The sequence below is a fragment of the Tilletiopsis washingtonensis genome (assembly GCF_003144115.1).
Source record: "Tilletiopsis washingtonensis strain MCA 4186 unplaced genomic scaffold FA09scaffold_4, whole genome shotgun sequence".
NCBI lineage: Eukaryota > Fungi > Basidiomycota > Exobasidiomycetes > Entylomatales > Tilletiopsis > Tilletiopsis washingtonensis.
Window position 1 is genome coordinate 7,852 of NW_020312001.1, and position 18,808 is coordinate 26,659.

The 18,808-nt window shown below is 70.0% G+C and overlaps 8 protein-coding genes across 8 annotated transcripts in view; 3 read left to right on the plus strand and 5 right to left on the minus strand.

Annotated features, from left to right (window-relative positions):
* The window catches only part of FA09DRAFT_328050 (Metallo-dependent hydrolase), a gene marked incomplete at its 3' end in the record, with an annotated part of 2,015 nt that extends 1,565 nt beyond the window's left edge, over positions 1 to 450 (minus strand). Inside the window, exon 1 of the mRNA XM_025741625.1 lies at positions 30 to 450. Within this exon, the coding sequence (XP_025600181.1) occupies positions 30 to 188 (159 nt within the window). The 5' untranslated portion in view covers positions 189 to 450. The remainder of the gene's footprint in view (positions 1 to 29) is intronic.
* A 956-nt stretch (positions 451 to 1,406) lies between these two features.
* FA09DRAFT_336756 (hypothetical protein) lies at positions 1,407 to 1,912 on the plus strand (the record flags this gene model as incomplete). Its single annotated transcript, XM_025743919.1, has 3 exons — positions 1,407 to 1,564; positions 1,611 to 1,635; positions 1,685 to 1,912. 3 exons carry the CDS (start codon positions 1,407 to 1,409, stop codon positions 1,910 to 1,912), a joined length of 411 nt encoding a protein of 136 aa, XP_025600182.1.
* Positions 1,913 to 2,019: 107 nt separating this feature from the next.
* FA09DRAFT_336757 (hypothetical protein) lies at positions 2,020 to 4,411 on the minus strand (the record flags this gene model as incomplete). Its single annotated transcript, XM_025743920.1, has 5 exons — positions 2,020 to 3,800; positions 3,849 to 3,937; positions 3,987 to 4,046; positions 4,112 to 4,294; positions 4,347 to 4,411. The coding sequence occupies 5 exons, from the start codon at positions 4,409 to 4,411 to the stop codon at positions 2,020 to 2,022; spliced, it is 2,178 nt and encodes a 725-aa protein (XP_025600183.1).
* A 477-nt stretch (positions 4,412 to 4,888) lies between these two features.
* On the minus strand, positions 4,889 to 5,994 carry FA09DRAFT_328052 (HIRA-interacting protein 5). The gene is made up of 2 exons (XM_025741626.1): positions 5,929 to 5,994; positions 4,889 to 5,876 (listed from the first exon to the last, which is right to left on the minus strand). The coding sequence occupies exons 1-2, from the start codon at positions 5,970 to 5,972 to the stop codon at positions 5,267 to 5,269; spliced, it is 654 nt and encodes a 217-aa protein (XP_025600184.1). The 5' UTR covers positions 5,973 to 5,994; the 3' UTR covers positions 4,889 to 5,266.
* A 496-nt stretch (positions 5,995 to 6,490) lies between these two features.
* FA09DRAFT_358691 (hypothetical protein) lies at positions 6,491 to 9,245 on the plus strand. Its single transcript, XM_025744997.1, has 2 exons — positions 6,491 to 7,844; positions 7,896 to 9,245. Exons 1-2 carry the CDS (start codon positions 6,750 to 6,752, stop codon positions 9,099 to 9,101), a joined length of 2,301 nt encoding a protein of 766 aa, XP_025600185.1. The 5' UTR covers positions 6,491 to 6,749; the 3' UTR covers positions 9,102 to 9,245.
* Positions 9,212 to 10,756, minus strand: FA09DRAFT_358692 (hypothetical protein). The gene is made up of 3 exons (XM_025744998.1): positions 10,367 to 10,756; positions 9,963 to 10,304; positions 9,212 to 9,902 (listed from the first exon to the last, which is right to left on the minus strand). The coding sequence occupies exons 1-3, from the start codon at positions 10,727 to 10,729 to the stop codon at positions 9,288 to 9,290; spliced, it is 1,320 nt and encodes a 439-aa protein (XP_025600186.1). The 5' UTR covers positions 10,730 to 10,756; the 3' UTR covers positions 9,212 to 9,287.
* A 191-nt stretch (positions 10,757 to 10,947) lies between these two features.
* FA09DRAFT_358693 (P-loop containing nucleoside triphosphate hydrolase protein) lies at positions 10,948 to 15,238 on the minus strand. The gene is made up of 7 exons (XM_025744999.1): positions 13,067 to 15,238; positions 12,651 to 13,008; positions 12,526 to 12,596; positions 11,865 to 12,469; positions 11,650 to 11,812; positions 11,412 to 11,596; positions 10,948 to 11,355 (listed from the first exon to the last, which is right to left on the minus strand). Exons 1-7 carry the CDS (start codon positions 15,215 to 15,217, stop codon positions 10,971 to 10,973), a joined length of 3,918 nt encoding a protein of 1,305 aa, XP_025600187.1. The 5' UTR covers positions 15,218 to 15,238; the 3' UTR covers positions 10,948 to 10,970.
* A 1,413-nt stretch (positions 15,239 to 16,651) lies between these two features.
* Positions 16,652 to 18,748, plus strand: FA09DRAFT_304885 (peptidase C1B, bleomycin hydrolase). Its single transcript, XM_025740488.1, has 8 exons — positions 16,652 to 16,942; positions 16,996 to 17,023; positions 17,074 to 17,174; positions 17,230 to 17,674; positions 17,743 to 17,951; positions 18,007 to 18,331; positions 18,388 to 18,482; positions 18,539 to 18,748. The coding sequence occupies exons 1-8, from the start codon at positions 16,822 to 16,824 to the stop codon at positions 18,556 to 18,558; spliced, it is 1,344 nt and encodes a 447-aa protein (XP_025600188.1). The 5' UTR covers positions 16,652 to 16,821; the 3' UTR covers positions 18,559 to 18,748.
* The last annotated feature ends 60 nt before the right edge of the window (positions 18,749 to 18,808 follow it).

The window sequence follows — 18,808 nt, forward strand, 5'->3', positions numbered from 1 at the left end:
CCCCCGCCCTAGCGAGCAGCGCGCAACACGCAAACGCACCCATCCTCAAGCCTACAGCACCCCGTGGGCCCCTCGCCCTCCCCCTCCCCCTCCCCCTCCCCCTCGTCGTCGGAAGAAGAGAGCAGGAAGCACTTGTCGAGATGCACGTGTGCGTGCCAGACCCCACCAGGGAGGAGGAGGTGCGGCATCTCTTCCTCCTTCCTTGCGCGACGTGCGGGGCGGCAAGGGAGAGGGGAGGGGAGGGGGAGAGGGGAGAGAGCGCAGATGGCCAAGGGAGGAGGCGGGGCTGATGCGATGCGACGCTGGAGAGATGCTTATGGCTGGATGCGGAATGCGGATGCGGGATGCGAGGCAGGGTGTAAGGCCGCTGCTTGCTGCTGCTTGCTTGCTTGCGGTGCTGCTTGCCGCGCGTGTGCGTGATGTGGCGCGGTGGGTGGTGGTGGTGGTGGTGGGAGGCAGAGACGAGGAAAGCAAGCCGGCTCGAAGTTGGCGCAGCTCGCAGCGCGCAGCAAGGCAAGGCGCGGCTGACGCGACTTTCGAAAACCGCTGCTGCGGGGAAGAGCGATGTGGAGGTTGCGCCGCGCCTGCCTTCTGGCGCTGGCGCTGCCGCTGGCGCTCCCACACCGCCACGCCGCGCTGCGTAGTGCCACTCGACACGCTGCAAGCCGTTTAGTCATGACAGTAGTTCGTGGTATTGAGAGGCGAGGAGAGAGTACACTCTTGGGGCGCAGGGGGGAGGGAGGACGTCGAAGGCGCAGGGGGGCGGGGGGTAGTCACGCGCGCTCGCTCGCTCTTGTTGCCCTTTTGCTCTCCTTCTCGCGCCGCCCGTGCCTTGTGCTCTCCGCGCGCAATCGTCCCCGTTCTCGCCCCCCCCCCCCCCCCCCCCCCCCCCCCTCCCCGGCCTTCCCCCCTAACCCTAACCCTAACCCTAACCCTAACCCTAACCATCTTCCTCACAAGCGGCAGCATGCTGGCAGACCTGTATGCCTTCTCCAGCAGGCTTGACTGTAGATTTCAGTAGTTTGCTGTGCCAGTGCCCGACAAGACACAGCGGTGCACTGGCACGCGCGCTCTGCTGCTCTCCTCTGCTCTGCCCAGCTGCCCAGTGACATTCTGCTGCTGCCAGTGACTTTTCTTCCGCTGCTGCCAGTGTCATGCCACTGCTGCCGCTCCTGCTCCTATTGGTGGACGGAAGGAACGCTGCGTCCAGGCGCCTTCGCGCTCGACGGCGACGAGCTCGAGGAGGTGCGGATCTCGCGCGGCGTAAGCGGCGCCGCGGCGCGGTTCTGCGGCGCTGCGCCTGCTCTGCGCGCCTTGCCTCCCGCCAGCACCTCCCTCCACTTCTGCGCCGCACCGCCTCCTCGCCCTCGCTTCGCACCTCACCACCCTCACACCTTGGGCCCAGCATGTCCGGGCAGCGCCCCTCCGTCGGCCCGCCGCGCTCGACGCACGCCACGTACCACCCCGACGGCTACGGCGTGTCCGAGGGCCTCAAGCGCGCGCGGCGCCCGTTCCTGCTGCGCAACGCCGTCACGGGCGGCGCGATCCTCGGCTTCGTCGTGGGGTGAGTGCGCCGGCACGCCGAGCCCAGCCGCGCTGACACCGCACAGCGTCTACTACTACTCCATCTCCAAGGTCCGCCGCACAGCACACTGCGTCGTTGCCGCGCTGACGCCCCGCACAGGTCCAGCAGGACGAGTTCGCAGACGAGGCGCCGCGTGCGTCCGGCGTCGGTGCAGGCGGCGCAGCGGGCGCCGGCGGCTCGAGCGTGAGCCTGCGCCCGGCACCAAGTGCGAACACGCCGTCGCCAATCGCGGCACAGGCGACGCACTTCGGCAAGGCCGACGCGCCCATCACGGCAGAGGAGGAGCGGCGCGCCGCCATCCTGCGCGCGCAGGGCAGGCTGGTGTGAGGGATGGGCGAGGGCAATGCACGCTTCACCGCGCGACAGTGAGTAGAAGTGAGGTGAAATTAAAGAGAGTTAGGGCGAGACGCAGCCGCCGTGGTTGCCCCATCACATCAAAAGAAGGCTGGCAGCGGCTTGCGCGCGGCGGGCGACGTCGCTGGTCTTGCTGCCGATCGCGTCCCTGCAGGCGATGGCGCATGTCTCGCCGCTGCGGCAGGTGACGTTGCTGGCTCCGCCGCAGACTCTGCCGCAGATGTCGCGACTGGCGTTCCTGGCGCTGCTACGAGCGCCTCGCAGATGGCCTGCAGCTGCGGGCTCGGCCGCGCGTCCGGCTCGTCGGGCGGCAGCGTGGCAAAGCTCGTGCTCGGGCTGCCCAGCCGGCGCTGCTGCTCGGCCGGGTCGAGCATGAGAAAGTCCTCGTACTTGCCGACGTCGGCCAGGAGCGTGCGCCGGGCAGAGTAGTGCACGGGCGCGGAAGCCGCTTGCTCTGGCTCTGCTTGCGGCCAGATGCTGCTGGCCGGCACGCGCTGCGTGGCGCTGCTCCGGCGCCGCCAGGAGCTAGCGGAGCCGCCGCGCGTGCGATACGAGAGGCCGTCGTCGCAGGAAAAGTCAAGCACATCGGGCGCAGAGTCGCTGGCCTGGCGGCGGCGCCACGCCTCGAGCGCAGAGCGCGCGCCGAGCACACGCCGCTCGCCACCGTTCGGCGAGTACGGCGCGTCGGCCGAGGGGCGCAGCGGCGAGAGCGGGGCGTCGGGCTGGTCGAGCACCTGCGAGCGGCGCATGGAGCGAGACAGCGTGTCGGAGAGACGCCGGCCCATAGAGGGCCGCCGCGTCGCTGGCCGATCAGAAGGCAAGGCGGCGGTGGCAGAGCCGGCTCTGCGCATGCGGGGCTTGGTGGGCGCAGGCATGTCGGGCGGCGGTGCGCTGCGCGGAGGGCGCTGCGGGAGGTACGGCGACGCGTCGTAGCTGTGCGGCGCGAGGCTGTGCATGGGGAAGCTCGCAGGAGTGGCCTGCGGCGGATGCGGCGCCGGGCGCGAGGCGACGAGCGGCGACGACTTGGGCGTCCAGAACAAGTCGGCGCTGGGCGATGGCAAGCCGCGCGCCTCGCCGCGGTCGACCGACGAGGCGACGGATGCGAGCACCTCCATCGAGCTCGAGCTGTGCAGACCGAGCGCGCCACCGCTGGGCGCCTTGTGCGGCGAGCTCTGCGGCGGCCGGAGCTCGGCCTCGATGCTATGCATTGTGCTGGACGAGCCGTGGGTGCGCATCGGTAGCGGCGGGCGGCTCGCGTCCCAGCTCGGCGACTTGTGCGTCGAACCGAGGCGCTCATTGCTGGCCGAGCCGAGTGTCGTCTCGGTGCTGCCAAAGGGCTCGCGCGGCGAGGTCATGTAGTGCAGAGACGATGAAGAGCGCATCGGGCGGTGATACTGCAGCGTGCGCGGCAGCTCCGCAGGCAGACGCGGCGACGATGCCACCGTCGAGGCGCTGCCGAAGCCGTGCTCGCGCGGCGCGAAGCTCGGTTGCGAGCCGAGAGCACTGAGCGCCGCCGGGTCGTCGCGCAGCTGCTGCAGCACGGGCATGACGAGCGGCTTGGGCGCTGCCTTGGTGCTGCGGCGGCGGCTGCGGCGCTGCTCGGACGCCTCGTCGTTCCGCCGCTCGCGCTTGCGGACCAGGCAGCGGACGAGAGCAAAGATGCCGGTGCAGAGCACGAGGCCGGCAACCATGCCGCCGACGGCGGCGCCAGCAACGACGCCCGGGCCAAACGTCGGCGACGGCGGCGGCATGGCGAAGCTCGAGACGGGCGTGCCAAAGATGCTCGGCAGCGCGGGTGGCCGCGGGCGAGTCGTCGACGATGGCGCGGGCACGACGAGCTTTCCGGCTGCGACGGCAGACGCTGTATGCGGGTGAGCCAGAGGCCGACGAGCTTGGCGAGGCTGCTCACCGAGAGGAGGCGACCAGCGCCGCCCGTACACGTCGGAAGAAAGAGAGGCCCACTGGGGCAGGCTAGCCGTGACATTGGCGGGCAAGTCGCTGCCGGACGTGAGCAGCAATGCTGGGGCGCGCTCGGTCGTGCACTCACTTGGACGCCACTTGGCAGCTCGAGGAGAACGACTCGAGTGTCGGCCAGGTGATATTAGAGCTGCGCATCACGTATCAGCCGTGCTACGCCTTCCTCGTCGCGACAGGCCAGCTGGCGGCACTCACGGACGAACGATTCGCTGGCAGTAGCTGCAGGCCGACAGCAGGTTGTAGAGAGGCACGGAACAGGCGCACGCCGTGGCGCCGCCAACGTCGGCAGGCGAGGCGTACGAGGTGAGGTCGGCCGCTGCGAGCGACGGAACACTTGCATCGGTATTACACGTGGACAGCACGTCGAGGGCCACCGCGCTGCGGACAGACAGTGAGCCGCCGCCGAGCGAGCGTCCGGCGCACGACTCACCACGGGTCCTGCCCCTGCGCATTCCGCGTCCACTGTGCGCTGCTGCACTGGGCCGACGAGGCCATTGTGCGCGTCGATGTCGGGGAAGAATTAGCACGAAAGAGGTGTGAGCGCAGCCGTCGAGGCCGCGAGTTGGCAATTAGCGAGACGGGGTGGGGAGAAGACTGCCAGCAGCTTGAGAGAATCGGCAGACTCTCGGATGAAGATGCGACGAGGAAGTCAGTGAGTGTGTGGAATCCGGCGCGGCCGCATTCGTGGATGAGGGGGTCCGCAAGGAGGACCTCGTCGCGCAGCGGCTTCTTATGCAACTCCGCAGAAGGAGTGGGCTGATTGGCGATGCAGCGGCGCAGGAGGCCGCACTGATGTGTTGCCGACGCAGAATGAGGACGTCAGTCACAGCCACACGGCGGTGTCGCGAGACAGCTGACGGTGACTTGTCGGAGGCCCATGCGCGCGCGAGCGCGAGCCGGCGTGACGTTCCTGGCGCAGGGCTCGGGCCGCTGCTGCCATGCACGCGCGTCAGACGGCCGACGAGGCGACGACAGTAGTCTGCAAGAGTCGTACATTGCGAGAGGAGCACATCAGCGGATCGATCGGGCCGGAGCCGCGCGGTCCGGACCGCACGGCCGCAGCGTCGTGCGTGGACATCGCGCAGCGCCGCCTCAGGCAGAGAAGCCGAGCTTCTCCTCGCGCTGTCGGTCCTTGTCCAGGCGTGCCTCGAGCTTGGCGAACTCGTCCAGCGCAATAGCCTCTTCCTCGTCGAGGATCTGGAGTGGCAGAGTCAGCTCAAGCACCAATGACAGCCCGATCTCAGGTCAAGGTGCCACCTGTGCATGCGAAGTGCGCTTCCCATCAAGCCACGACTTGCATGCGCGCTGGTGACGCACATGCCATCGACGGCGATGCACGTCCCAAGGACATCAAGCGCCATCGTCTGTCGTGCGCAGCTCCGCCCGTCGCAGCAATGCGGCACACGCCAGACGCTGTCCCCGACCATGCCCACGCCGCCCTGGCCTCATCATTGCCCGTATGCGCACTTTGCGCCATTCAAGCCCTCGCGACGGCCCGGCACTCACCTGCTCGACGCCCTTCACCTCCGGAATGTAGTGCATCAGCATCCGCTCGATGCCGCTCTTGAGCGTCACCGTCGAGCTGCTGCAGCCGCGGCAGCTGCCCTTGAGCTTGAGCCGCACGATGCCGTCGCCCTCCTCCTCGAAGCCGCGGTACTCAATGTCGCCGCCGTCCTCCTGGATCGCGGGCCGCACGCGCGTGTCGAGCAGCTCCTTGATCATCGCCACCGTCTCCGAGTCCGTGTCGAGGATGAGCGTGTCGGAGCTGCCCTGAGACGACGCGGGGTCGAGAAAGAGGTCGCGCCCGGCGGTGAAGTGCTCCATGATGATGCTGTAGATCTCGGGCTTGAGCATCGACCACTGCGTGTCCGAGTCCTTGGACACGGTGACAAAGTCGGGCCCGTAGAAGACGGAGCGCACGCCGGTGAGGCCAAAGAGTGTCTTGGCCAGCGGCGAGGCCCTGCGCCGCGCGGGTCAGCACACGTCAGCCTGACAGGCTCGCGCAGACGCACATCGAGGCGCGCGTGTCGAGAAACTCGGCGGTGCCGCTCTCCATGACCTGCTGGCCCGGCAGGAACTTGAGCGAGTCCTCGTTGGGCGTCGACTCGGTCTGGATGAACATGGAGCGGGCTGTCGCGTGCACGCAGGTCAGCATGGCTGGATCGCGCAGGCGCTCAACACTGCCACGCACACTGCGGCAGCACGCCGGCGAGTGCCGAGCTCGACGCCACGGCTGCGCGCCACGACGCCGTCGAGGCGCCACTGCGCACGGCGGGAGCGGCGAGGGCGGCGCGCGGCGCCGCGCTCGAGGTGGCAAAGCTGCGCGCCGACGAGCGGGCGGCGCGCACTGCGGTGCGGGTGAGGCGCAGAGCGGTGCGGGGTGCGGCGCTCATGCTGGCGGTTTGGGCTGTGAGGCGGCGGTGGGAGATGGTGGTGTGGAAGGTGGAGGCGCCACAGCGCGAATCGTCTGTCGCGCACAAAGGCGCCGTTCGCCGGCAGCGCCGCGACGCCGTCTCGCGCCGGGTGCGCTTCCCTGCCGCGCGCGCCGCCCCCGCCTCTCCTCTCCCATCCTCTCCTCGCTGCACGCCGCACGCTCCTTGCCCCGCACTCTCGCTCCCGCCCCGACACCTGTTCCGCGTCCTGCTCATTCTACGACCGCCTTCCACACCGCCCGGCGCCGCGACCCATCGGCATCTGCCCGCGCACGCGACCCGCGACGTCGCCTCGCCCGCAGACGGCTCGTTGCTGCGTCTGACCTGCGCCGCCTGGCCGCCCGTGCAGGTGCGCCCCGGCTGCGGCTGCGCAGCGGGCTGCAGCGAGGCGTGGCGCTCTCATGGCGCAGCGGCGTCCGTCGCGCCTCGCCGAGCACGTCACGCCCGCCGAGACGTCCGGCGCCGCACACGGCCTGGCGCTGCGCTCCGATGACGGGCACGGCGGCATGCCGGCGGCGACGGCGGCGGCGGCAGGGCGCAGGCCGTTTGCCACGACGCTGTCTGATTTCCGCTTGACGGCTTCGCCGACGACGGCCGCCTCGCCGATCAACATTCCCGCGTCGCCGTCGCTGGCGCGTCCGGCGCCCGACCCCTCGTCGGAACATCCCAACCCCTTTGTGCGCCGCGCCGCAGCGGCGGCGGCGGGCACGCGCTCCGGCGGGCGTCTGCGGCGCAGCAGCATGCTGGGCAACGAGGTCATCGCGCCCGCCCACGAGCGCACAGCAGACGCCTCGCCCAGTCCGCCGCGCGCGGCAGTGTCTGCGGCGCCCGTCTGGCCCTCTGCCGCAGATGCAGACATGAGCGACGCCGCACCCGACGGCGACGACCGCCCAGGCTCCAGCGTGCTCGGCGCTGCAGGCCGGGCCTCGCACTCAGCGCAGGTCCGCGCTGGTGCCTCGAGCCCCTCGCCGGCGCTGACCGCGTTCCACCGGCGTCGCATGCCGCAGGCGCTGGCGGCGCACCGGCCGAGCCGCGGCACGCGGACACCCAACTCGGCCGGCTCGTCGTCGTCCTTCAGCTCGGCGCGCTCTGCCAGCGAAGGCGTCGAGGCGCCGCCGGTGCCGGAGAGCGCCGCGCGTGGCGCCGCCTCGGCGTGGAACGAGGCCCCACTCGTGCCGACCGTGGGCGACATGGACGGCATCGCCGGCTCACGCGTGTGGGAGGACGGCGGCGACGAGGACATGGCGTCTGGGAGCGACAGCAAGTCACCGCAGACTGCGTCGTCCCCCGGCGGACGCTGGTCGCGCGGCGCGACCGTGCCGCCGCGCACTCCGCCGCCGCACGCTGCCGACGAGGCCGACACGGCGGAGCGTGCCGAGCGCGACACTGCGCGCTTTGGCACCAGTGCCAGCTCCGTCGGCGGCAGCACGCCGGGCGGGTCTGCGACGCGAACTGGCGTGGTGCGCCGCGCGGTGCACCGCCGCGCCAACCTCTTGGTGAGTTCTGCAACGGAAGGAGCTTGAGCAGTCGGCTGACCGCGCGCGCAGCCCAAGGATCGCAGCATCGCGCGAGTCATCGCTACGCTACAGGACGAGTCGCGCCCCACAGACAGCGAGCTGGCTTCCGAAGCGAAGCTGGCGCGCCGCCTCGGCGGCGAAGACTCGCCGCTGCCGCCCAACCCGCGCTTTGCCCGCGCAACGTCGCCGTTCGTCGCGTTCGGCGGCGGCAGTCCCGGCCTCGGCTTTGGTTGGCGCGCAGGCTCGGCGTGGTCGCGCCACGAGGACGACTCGGCGCTTGAGGGTGTGGGCTTCGGCAGCGGCGACAACAGCTGCCCGAGTAGCGACGACGAGGCCATGTCCTCGTCGGCGCGCCGGCGCGCTGTCGAGAGCGACGAGGAGGTCATGTCGGATGGCAACCGCTCTGCGCGCAGCAGCGGCCTGGCCATGGCCGGCGACACGTCCAGTCCCGCGCCAGGCTCAATGGCCGCTCCGCCGCTCAGCTCCTCGGCCTCGGCGCGGCGCGGCACGCTCTGGATGGGCTTTCGAGACGGCCGCACACGCGCCAGCCCTGGCGCCGATCGCTTCCTGCGGCAGCGCACGCCTGGCTCGAGCTCGATGGACATCGAGATCGCAAACGCTGGTGCGGGCGGCTCGCCTGGGCTTTGGGGCCGCTCGGCGAAGCGCAAGATGGGCGCCGAAGAGCGCTACGACCCCTACGCTTCGAGCGCGTACAAGCGCCGCGCCGTCAGCCCGGCCACGCTGCTCACGAGCGGGCCTGGCCTCGTCAGCCCGAGCCTCGTCGCTTCTGCGGCCGGCTCGGGGTCGCTGCCCGTGCCGACGCCCCTCTCCATTCCCTCGCCGACGATCAGCTTCTCGGCTGCCATGAGCAGCGCGGCCGCGTCTCGCGGCGGCGGGCCTTCGTACTTCACGCACGCGCGCCAGCCTGGCAGCGGCGCCCGCGGCCACTCGCGCAGCGGCAGTCCGGCAACGCGGCCATCCACCCCTACGGGTGGGCCTGCGCCGGGCTTCGCAGGCTTTGGCGGCGCCGGCCCCTCGCCGTCGCTGCTGAGCACGTCGGCAGGCAGCGCGGCACAGGCATCCGGCTCGGGCCCAGGCTACGGGAGCGGCGCGCTCGGGCTGAGCATCGGCGGCAACTCGGCCGTCGCGAGCGGCAAGGTGCGCCTGTACCGCGACGAGGAGGACGGCGAGGAGATGGACGAGGGCGTCAACGCCATGACCCTGGACCCGGACTAGCGAGTCTGACGCAGCAGCACGCTCGATGCCTCGACCCTCGTGCCCCTGCAACCCCACGCCCCACTGCATTCCTGGCCGCCTGCGCTTCTCTGTCACCCTCGGTACCCATGTGATCGCGTACTGCATCGTAATACACTCATCGCCATGCTCTGCCTGGCGGCACCGCACGCGCGCGCGCGCTGCGGGCTATCGTGAGAAGCCGCTGCTGCCGAAGCGGTCCTTGAGCCCGGCCGCGTCGCGGATCATGCTGGCGCGCTTGGCATCGTCGAGCATCTTGCCGCCGACGCCGAGCACCGCGTCGCGGTCCCAGATCATGGTCTTGGCGCCGCCCTTGCCGGCCTCCTCCTCCTTGTCGCGCTTCTCCTTCTTGCGCTCGGCGCGGCGCGCCTCCTTCTCTTTGCGCGCCTTGCGCTCCGCACGCTTCTCCTCTTTGCGCTGGCGCCGTCGTTTCCGCCGCGCATCGTCTTCCGAGTCTGACGCCGACACGGAGCGGTCGCGCCGCTTCGACGAGGAAGACGCCTGATGCCGGCCGGGCGACCGACTGCGGCTGCGCTCTCGGGCTCGCCGGCGCCGCCGGCCATCCGACTCGTCCGACGACGACTCGGAGTCTGACTCGTCTCGGCGCGACTTGCGGCTGCGCTCCCTGCTGTGCGATCGGCTGCGGTCGCGCCGTCCGTCGGCGTCTCTGCGCGACCGCTCCTTGCCCGAGCGCCGTTCGCCGCGGTCGGAGTCGCCGCTCTTGTGCTCGCTGACTCGCTTCTTGCGGTGCAAGTCGAGCAGCGAGACTGTGCGCGATGGGTCCTGGAGGCGATGAGAGATGAGCGTGGCGCAAGAAGGGACGCACGCTCCAGTCCTGCTCACATGCTCGCGGATCTTGCGCCGTGTCTCTTCCTCGGCCTCGCGCTTCTTGCGCTGGCGCTCCAGATCCTCAGGCTTGACCTTCTTCTCCTCGCCGAGCACTTTGCGGCCACGGATGCCCATCTCCTCCTCGCGGATGCGCTGCTCGCGCTCGGCAGGCGTCTCGGTCCACAGACTGCCGTCGTCTTCGCCCGCGCCGGCACCAGCGCCGCGCTGAATGCGCCCGCCCTGGCTGAAGCCGCGCGACTTGAGCGCCATCGACGGGTCCAGCACCATGGCTTGGGAAAGCGACTTGGGCGACGGCGGCTTGAGCATCCAGTCTGGCCGCTTGGCCGGGGCCGGTGCCTGCACACTCCGCCAGGTCAGCTGCTGCCGCGTCGTTGCTGGCGAGCAACGGTCGCACTCACCGTGCCGCCCTCGCGGATGCGCTTCTCGCGCTCGAGGAAGCGCCGCGCGCCCTCGCTCAGCTCCGGCTCTGCCTTGTGTGCCGCACGAGCGGCCGGGCGAGCCTCGAAGCCGTCGTCGTCGTGGATTGCAATCGTCGGCTCGTCGTCGAGCTCTGCCGAAGGAGCGCGCGGAGCCGGCGGTGCGGCGGCCGCGGGCAGGGCAAAGCCGATGCCGCCGCCCGACGCAGCCGCCGCTGCGGCTGCCGCAGCTGCCGCCGCAGCGGACGATGCCGAGCCGGACGCCGAGGCTGCAGCGCGGACGGGCGACGGCGAGCGGGTGCGCCGCGCCAGGTGCGGCGGCATCGACGGGCCGATCGGTGCCATCTGACACGGTGGAGTGCGCGTGAGGCGGGAGGTGGAGGTGAGAGGCGAAGGCGCTGCTGCGGGCCGCGGCCGGGCGAGGTGAAGCGCCGCCACGCGCGTCGAAGCACAGAGGTGCGCGCACCCCTCCCCGGCACACATGTCGCTCTCACCACTCTGCTGCCGCTGCACAGCCTCCGATGGATGCTCCTGTCGTGCACCTTCACACACACGCCGCGTCTCACTAGGAAGCTTTCGTCATTGTCTAGTCGTACAGGCCCGCGTCGTCGTCCAGCAGCGCCGCCGCCGCCATGCGCCCGGCCACGAGCGCAGCATGCATGTCGCCCTCGCTCTGCCCCCCGTCGCCGTCGCCGCCCTCGTGGTCGTAGATGCCGAGGCCGTGCCCAGACACGCCTGCTCGTGCCCGCGCCGATACATCCGCCGCGCCGTCGGCGTCGTTCTCGAGCGCCTCGAGCGCACTGACGCCGCGCCCAGACGAGGCGTCGAGGCCGGGCACCGCGGGCCCGACGTACGCCCGCTTGCGCATCGCATGCTCCAGCAGCGCCGCCCAGTGCTCGTCGCGTGCAAGCGTCGGCGCATGACCCAGCACGATGAGCACGTCCTGGCAGCGCGTGATGGCCACGCACATCCTGGGGGCAGGTCGCGTCAGCATCGCCGGCCCGCTCTGCCGCGCCCCGGCACTCACCTCTTGCGCTCGTGAATCAGCCCCATGGAGCGCTTCGCGTCGGCCTCGAGGAACTGCGCACGTGCCCGTACGGTGCTGATGATAGTCACGCTGTGCTCGGCGCCCTGCACGACCTCCACGTTGCCGACCGAGACGCTCGAGAGGCTGGCGTGCGCGGCTCGCAGCGCGATGCGGATCCGCCAGACCTGTCAGAGAGGTTCAGCATGCGCGCTGCCGCAGCATGGCCAGTCGCACTGACCTGCTCGCGGAACGGCGTGATGACGCTGATCTCCGACGCCTTGACCACGCGCCCGGCCACATTGGGCCCGGCATTGCCGCACGGCAGGCCGGTCAACGATCGGCACAGCGCCACGACGCGCTCCTCCTCGCTCTTGTTGTACCACGACGCGCCTTCGTCCACCCTGCGAGCGAGGCGTCAGACGAGCACGGCATCCGAGGCCGCTGCCAGCTCACCACTCATCGGGTCCATCGACGTGCTCCACCAGCAGAGGCACCCCAGGATTCGGCAGGCCCTCCCAGACGGGCAGCGGACCAGCGGGGCGGGGCGCCGCGCACGGCAGCAGACAGTCGTCGTAGAATGCGCTCGACGGCGTGGCGAGAAGCACCGGGTCGCGCTGCCGGTAGTTGCGTACCAGCTGCGCGCAGTTCTCGGGCTTCGGGGTGACTGGTGGGCCCACGGCCTTGGGCAGCAGCGTTGCAGGCTGTTCCGAGCTGCCGCGCCGGAAGCGCCCCGACACGAGCAGGTCGCGCGCCGCGCGGCGGAGACGCAGCAGCTCCGTGCGATACACCTCGCGCTGCGTGAGCCGCTCGAGGAAGCTGATGTCCAGGCCGTATGAGCGAGCAGTGGCGGATTGTACTTGCGGGCCGAGCTGCGCAACATCGCCGCACAAGACCACCGTCGGCGAGTCGGCCGTCGTGTGACGCGAGGGCAGCACACAGAGCAGCGCGGCAAGAGAATCCGCCTCCGTGCCTTGCGAGGCCTCGTCGATCATTAGGTGCGTGAAGTGCAGCGGGACGCTCTGCGGCTGGCGCGGTCGCAAGCCTGGCAAGATTGCCGCCTGTGGGTCCGACACAAGATCAGCGTGTGGCCACGCAGCGGCTGAGCGCGGCTCACATCCAGGCGGCCGATGTCTGCATTGCTCGCGCCGCGACAGCGGAGCAGCAGGGGCACATCATGGGTGGCGGCTGTGTGTCGTGGCTGTCAGCGAACGGCGCTGCGACCGCTCCGGCGACACTCACCGACGACGACCCTGGCGGCCATGAGCTTCTTCCACGGCGGCAGGCCGAAGCTTGACCCTCCGTCGCCAGCCTCCTGCACGTGGCAGAAGGGTCCGAGCGCCTCAGGCAGCTCTGCAAACGTGCGTCCGGGATCGTTGATGCGCAGCATCTGGCCGGGCCGCAGCGCTGCTGTGAGGCGCAGCGCGAGTGTGTCCGCGGCTGTGTTGGAGGGCGCGCAGAGCAGGATCGAGGCAAACGACTGGCAGTGCAGCGTGGCCATCACGGCGGCGGTCAGCGTCCGCGTCTTGCCAGTGCCGGGCGGGCCAGCAATGAGAAACGGGATGCGGTGGCGGCGCCTCGCGATCGCGTTTGCGGCAGCCTGCAAGCGAGGTGTCAGCTCATGCAGCGCCAGTGCTGAGCACCCAGAGCCGACTGACCTTTTGCTCGTCGTTGAGCGTGTCGTCAAAGACGGGAAAGGCAGGATCCTCGCCACCGCGGATGCCAGCGTCGAGCGCCTGCACCTGGGCGTCTGCCTTGACGGGAAACAGCCAACGCCGCAGGGTCGCCGCAGGGCGATCGCCATTGGCAAGGATCTTGTACACTCGGCCGAGCACTGCCAGCGACTCGAGCGACTCGCGATGGCTCAGCGTAAAGATGACGCAGAAGCGCACGTCGGCGATGCTCGGATAGTAGGCTGCCAGGCGCGGCTGCAGCGAGGGACAGCGCAGCAGCACCTTGCCCTCGATGCGCCTCAGCGCCCACACGCGCGCCTCGAACTCGAGGTGCAGCCAGCCGTCGGCCGTGAGCGGACGCAGGCGGACAAGGCCGCCGGGCTGCAGCGGCGGGTACTCTTCGCGGATTCCTGGCACATCCATCGAGAACAGCCCGTCCAGGCCAGCAGCTTTAGCGAGCCGGCCCTTGTGGACATAGGGCTGCAGTGCAACTGCAAACATCGTCTGCTGCGCGAGCTGCTGCGCCTTCTCGTTGACTTCGATTCGCAGCAGGGTCGAGAGACGCGCCGCGTAGGTGCTCGGCTCGAAGGCTGGGACTGCGAGCGTCGCAGAGGCGCTCGTCGCCGGCTTGCTGCTGGGACTCGCAGCAGGCCAGTCGCTGGCTTCATCTTGTGCGGCGGCGGGAGAGCCCTTCTCCTCGGCGTCTGGCGCGTCAAGCGGCTCATCTGGCGCAGCGGCATCCGTCTCGGTGACGTCTTGCGTTGGCGGCGAAGGCGTCCGGCAGGGATCGAACGTCATGAGTGACTCGACACCGTCCTGCTTCCAGCTGGCCGACGGCGAGCGCGTCGCTTTTGGCGAGAGGAGGGACAGGCTGGAGCTCGGCGAGTTGCTGAGCGACTCGAGCGCCCCGCCAAGCACAAAGTCGTCGCCGCGCCCGACCCACGCGTCGCCTGCTCTGCGCAGCTTCTCGCCCTCCTCTGTGCGTTCGAGCGGCTCCTCAAACGGCTCGCCGGCCGCGTCGTGCTCCTCGTCGAGCACGTCCGGCGGCAAGAATGAGGCTGCGTACGCCGACCAGTCGATGCTCGCAGGCTCGGGCAGCCGGATGACCTCGAGCGCCGCCGCGCTGGCGACCTCTTGCAGCGAGGCGGGCACGAAGGGTGCCGCGTACTTGCTGACGCGCGCCCCCGCAGGCAGCGTGGCGATGGGCGCAGGCTTCATCGTGGCGGTCGCCGCGGAACCTGCGTCGACTGCGGGCGACGACACCGCCGTGGACGACAGCACCGTGCTGGGCGCGAGCCTTGCGGTACTCGCCGTCGCTGGAGACGACAGAATGCTCGTGCTGCGCGTGTCACTCGACGAGATGCTGGGCGTGCGCCGCGAGACGGCCGTGGGCGACTTCGAAGGAGCCTCGCTGGGCGCGGCAGAGGCGCCAGCACTCTGCCTCTGCTGCGCCGCACCCAGACCTTGAGCAGCGCTGAGATGCACCTGCGGCAGCTGCGGGATGCCGGGCGGCCCGCCGTGGGCCGAGCGTGCCGGCTGCAGGGCGTTGTGCTGGCCGGCGCGCGGGTAAATGGGCGGACTCATGCTGAACGGCGCGTATGGCGCGCCGCCGCCCTGTGGCATGAAGTACGCTGGATGCTGAGGCGCATGAGCGAGCAGGGGCATCGACGCTCCGCCGTGCGGCGCGAACATGGGCCCGTAGAGGGGCGCCGGCGGCTGCCAGTGCTGCGGCTGCTGTCCCGGCAGCTGCATCGGCATCGGCATCGCCATGTGCTGGCTCATCTGCTGCGCGAGGTGTGGCGGCATCTGCTGCAGCATCTGGAGCGGCATGTGCTGCGGCACCGCTGCGAAGAGGCCCGGCGGGTGCTGCGGCACCAGGCCCGGCGGCGAGGTGGAGGACGGCCCGGCCTGCGGCGCCGGCGCAGGCTTGCTGGCCGGGACCGAGTAGCGCACGGCGCCGCGCGGATGCCGGCCAGCCGCAGCTCCTGAAGGGGCCGGCGAGGCGCTGCTGTTGGCCAGCGCGGCGCGGCGTGCGTTTCCACCAGGGACCTGCACTGCTGCGCCCGGCGGCCGGCTGCCGGGCTTGGGCGGAGCGCCGGGCGCGCCGAGCGGCGGCCACTCGGCCTCGTCGTTCATCGCACGGCGGCGGGCCTGGCAGCGGCGCAGGCTGGCCGAGCAGGCGGCGGCGTGGTCGCGGTCCGCAGCGTTGCGGGTGCCGGGCAGGTGGTGGCCGGGAGGATGGAGGCGGCCTGAGCGGCGCGCGCTCCTGATGGCACAAGGCAAGGTGCGCCTGCATCTGCCAGTGCGCGGCGGCCGGCCGCGGCGCGGACAAAGCTTTGCTGTCGCGCGCCAAATCCGAATCCCAGGGACCTGGACAAGCCGCCGCCGCCGCGCCCGCCTCGCGAGCGTGCCCGATGCGCAGCAGGCGCTTCCCACAGGCGGTGAGGCGTGCAAGGGTTGCGCTCAAAATCTGCACCAGCGCTTCTTCTCCTCTTGTGTGTTGTTTTCGCGCTGCCCGAGCGCCGCAAAGCGAAGAACAGGGCACCGGCCGCGGGGCGCGGGCGGCGTCAGCAGCGACGCGCGCGAGCTGCGCCGCCGCTGGCTTTGTTGCTCGGGCACACGGCAGAATCTCGCAGCTTCTGAAGGCGCTTGCACAGCTCTTTGCAGCCACCTTCAAGTCGTTGCCGCCAGTTCAGGCGGTGCCAGCATCAGCAACGCCGCACGCCGCATCAGCACCAGTTGCGGTGCAGCAAATGGCAGCGAGCGCCTGGCCGTCGCAGCCTGCGCGCTGCCATGGCACGCTAGCCGTGGACCCTGCATGCGGCCGCGCGCGCGTGTCCCGCGGATGAGCAGATGATCGCCGCCGCCGCCGTCGATCCTGCTTCTGCCGGCTGTGTCCGGCGTCCGGCGACGTGGCACTCGCGGCCGCAGCTTGTGATGAATCAGAGTGCACTGCGAAGCGGCCTGGCGAGCCTGCGCTGCTGCCTCGACCGAGAGAGCCCCCAGCAGGCCGGCTGCGAGTGCGCCTGCGTGCTGTGGCCTCCAGACGGCGCGCCTTATCGCGGCCCGCGAGAGGCACCGGCACCAGCACGCCAAAACGCCAGTCAAAGGCAGCCGCAGCATACACCACGCCCAGCACAGTAGCGAATCTCAGTCGGGCGAGCGCAGCATCACAAGCAAAAGCGCTTGCTCTGTCGAGAGAGGAGCTGTCAGGCAGCCCAGCATGCTGCCTCTCAGCCGTCCTCTCCACGACCAGCGCGATGCAGCGCCTGCCGCCTGCAAGCTGCTGCACGCGAGGCGCATCGTGCAGCACACGCATGACGCGCGGAGAGGCGCAGCTTGCGGCATGGCCCCTGCGCCCCTGAGGCGCGCGTCGCGGTCACGCGAGGAGGCGGCGCGACCCCGCAGTCGGCCTCGCCTTATCGGCGCCCGGGCCGGACGTGCCCCCCTCACCCTTACACCACCACCACCACCACCGCCAGCCAGCCACCATGGGAGCATCGCCCTCACGCCCCGCCGCCAGCGCGCCGCCTGCGCTCTCCGAGAAGCAGGCGCCTGCCGCCGCCGCCGCCGCTGCGCCCGCCGCACCTGCGCCCACCAAGCCCGCACACACGCACGCCCACCACAGCTCGGACCGGGCACTGCGCATCGCCGCCGAGGCCGCGCAGGCGCCGCACGCCGCCAGCGCCGCCACGCCGTCGCTGCACCCCGCCGCACTCAAGCAGTGGCGCGACGAGGCCATGGCGCAGCCCGAGACGCGCCTCGCCGCCCTCGTGCTGCACAATGCCGACCTGGCGCTCAGCGTGCGCTCACGCAGCGCCGAGCAGAGCGTGCAGCACGTATTCTCGCACACCGTTAAGCGTGAGTGTACCCCTGAGAGCGATGCCGCGCCCGTGCTGATTCCCTCGCCTCAGTCGAGGGCACGCCCGTGACCAACCAGCGGTGCGCAGCTCGCTCCCGCCCGGCACGTCCTGCGCTGACATGCCCCACAGCAACTCCGGGCGCTGCTGGCTCTTCGCGCAGTGCAACGTGATCCGCACGCAGATCATGGCTCAGTACGACCTCGACAAGTTCGAGCTCTCCCAGAGCTACCGTGAGTCTCGGGCGTGGCACTCTGCGTCCGTCCAGGCCTGACGCTCGCGCGGCAGTCCATTTTTACGACAAGCTTGAGAAGGCAAATACATTCCTGCTGAACACCATCGAGCTGCACGAGTCAGCGCTAGACGACCGCGTGTACGGTTTCCTCAAGGGCGAGCCCGTCAACGACGGCGGGCAGTACGACATGGTCGTCAACCTGCTGCTGCGCTACGGCATCGTGCCCAAGCAGACGTTCCCCGAGTCCTTCTCGTCGAGCGCGTCGAGCCGCCTCAACTGGCTCGTGACGGTCAAGCTGCGAGAGCATGCCCTGGAGCTGCGTGCGCTCCTGCACTCGACCAAGGCGCGCCTCGCCAGCCTGCCGCAGGAGCAGCGCGACAAGGCGGCCCTCGCCGCGGCGCTCCAGCGCAAGGAGGCGCAGATGAAGGAGATCTATAAGATTCTGCTTATTGCGCTTGGCGAGCCGCTCGGCCCTGACGACGAGTTCACTTGGGAGTAGTGAGTGTGACGTGGCCCAGAGCTGTGCAATCTGAGCTAGCCCTCGCGTTCTGACACCTCCGATACAGCCACGACAAGGCGGGCAAGTTCCACCGCCGGCGCTTCACGCCGCTCAGCTTCCTGAAGAGCGTCAAGACCTTCGAGCCTCTCGCCGCGTGCTCGCTCGTCAACGACCCTCGCCGCGGCTACAACAAGCTCATGTCCGTCGACCGCCTGCAGAACGTGTGGGGCGCCCGCCCGGTGTCGTACGTAAATACGACCAGCCAGACGCTCAAGGGTATGTGCCAGCGGGGCGGCTTCGCAGCTCCGCGTTCTCACTGCCTCTGCTCCAGATTGCGTGGTGAAGAGCATCAAGGCGGGCTACGCGGTCTTCTTCGGCTGCGACGTGGGCAAATTTTCGCACTCCGCCTCCGGCCTGATGTCCACGGAGCTGTTCGACTACGAGGCCGCTTTTGGCACGAAGCTCGGCCTTTCCAAGGCGGAGCGGCTCGACATGGGCGAGTCGATGATGACACACGCAATGGTAATTACCGGCGTGTCTCTCGACGACGCAGGCAAGGTGCAGCGCTACCGAGTCGAGAACAGTTGGGGCGAAGACATCGGCGACCGGGGCTACATGGTGATGAGCGACGCCTGGTTTGACCAGTATACATATCAGTGAGCAGCGCAACAGGCTTCTTCCGAGCCCGAGTGCTGATCGGCCCCTGCCGCAGAGTCGTCGTTCGCCGCGAGTTCATGCCAGCCAACCTCTGGGACATCTTCGCTGCGGGTGTCAACAAGGACACCGACGTGCTCCCGCCGTACGACCGTGAGCCTGCGACGCCGCGTGCGCTGCAGGCCGGCATGCTGACCCGCTGCCCACAGCGTTCGCCACGCTGGCTTAGACCGCTGCTTGGCTCTAGATTGTCCTGCTGGGGCGCTAATACATTATACACACGGCGACGTCCGAGCTGAGAGCGTGCTGCAGGCCGCCCACACGCGACTCGTGATTCTGCTGCCGCGAGACCAGCCCTCCAGGCAGCGCGATCTGCTTCGGCGAGCAGCTTTTGCAGGCGCTGCCCTGCGCAGTTGTGTACCCTGCTCGAATGTCGAGCAGGCTGTGCAGACGGCGACATGCTCGCGTGAGCAAGGCTC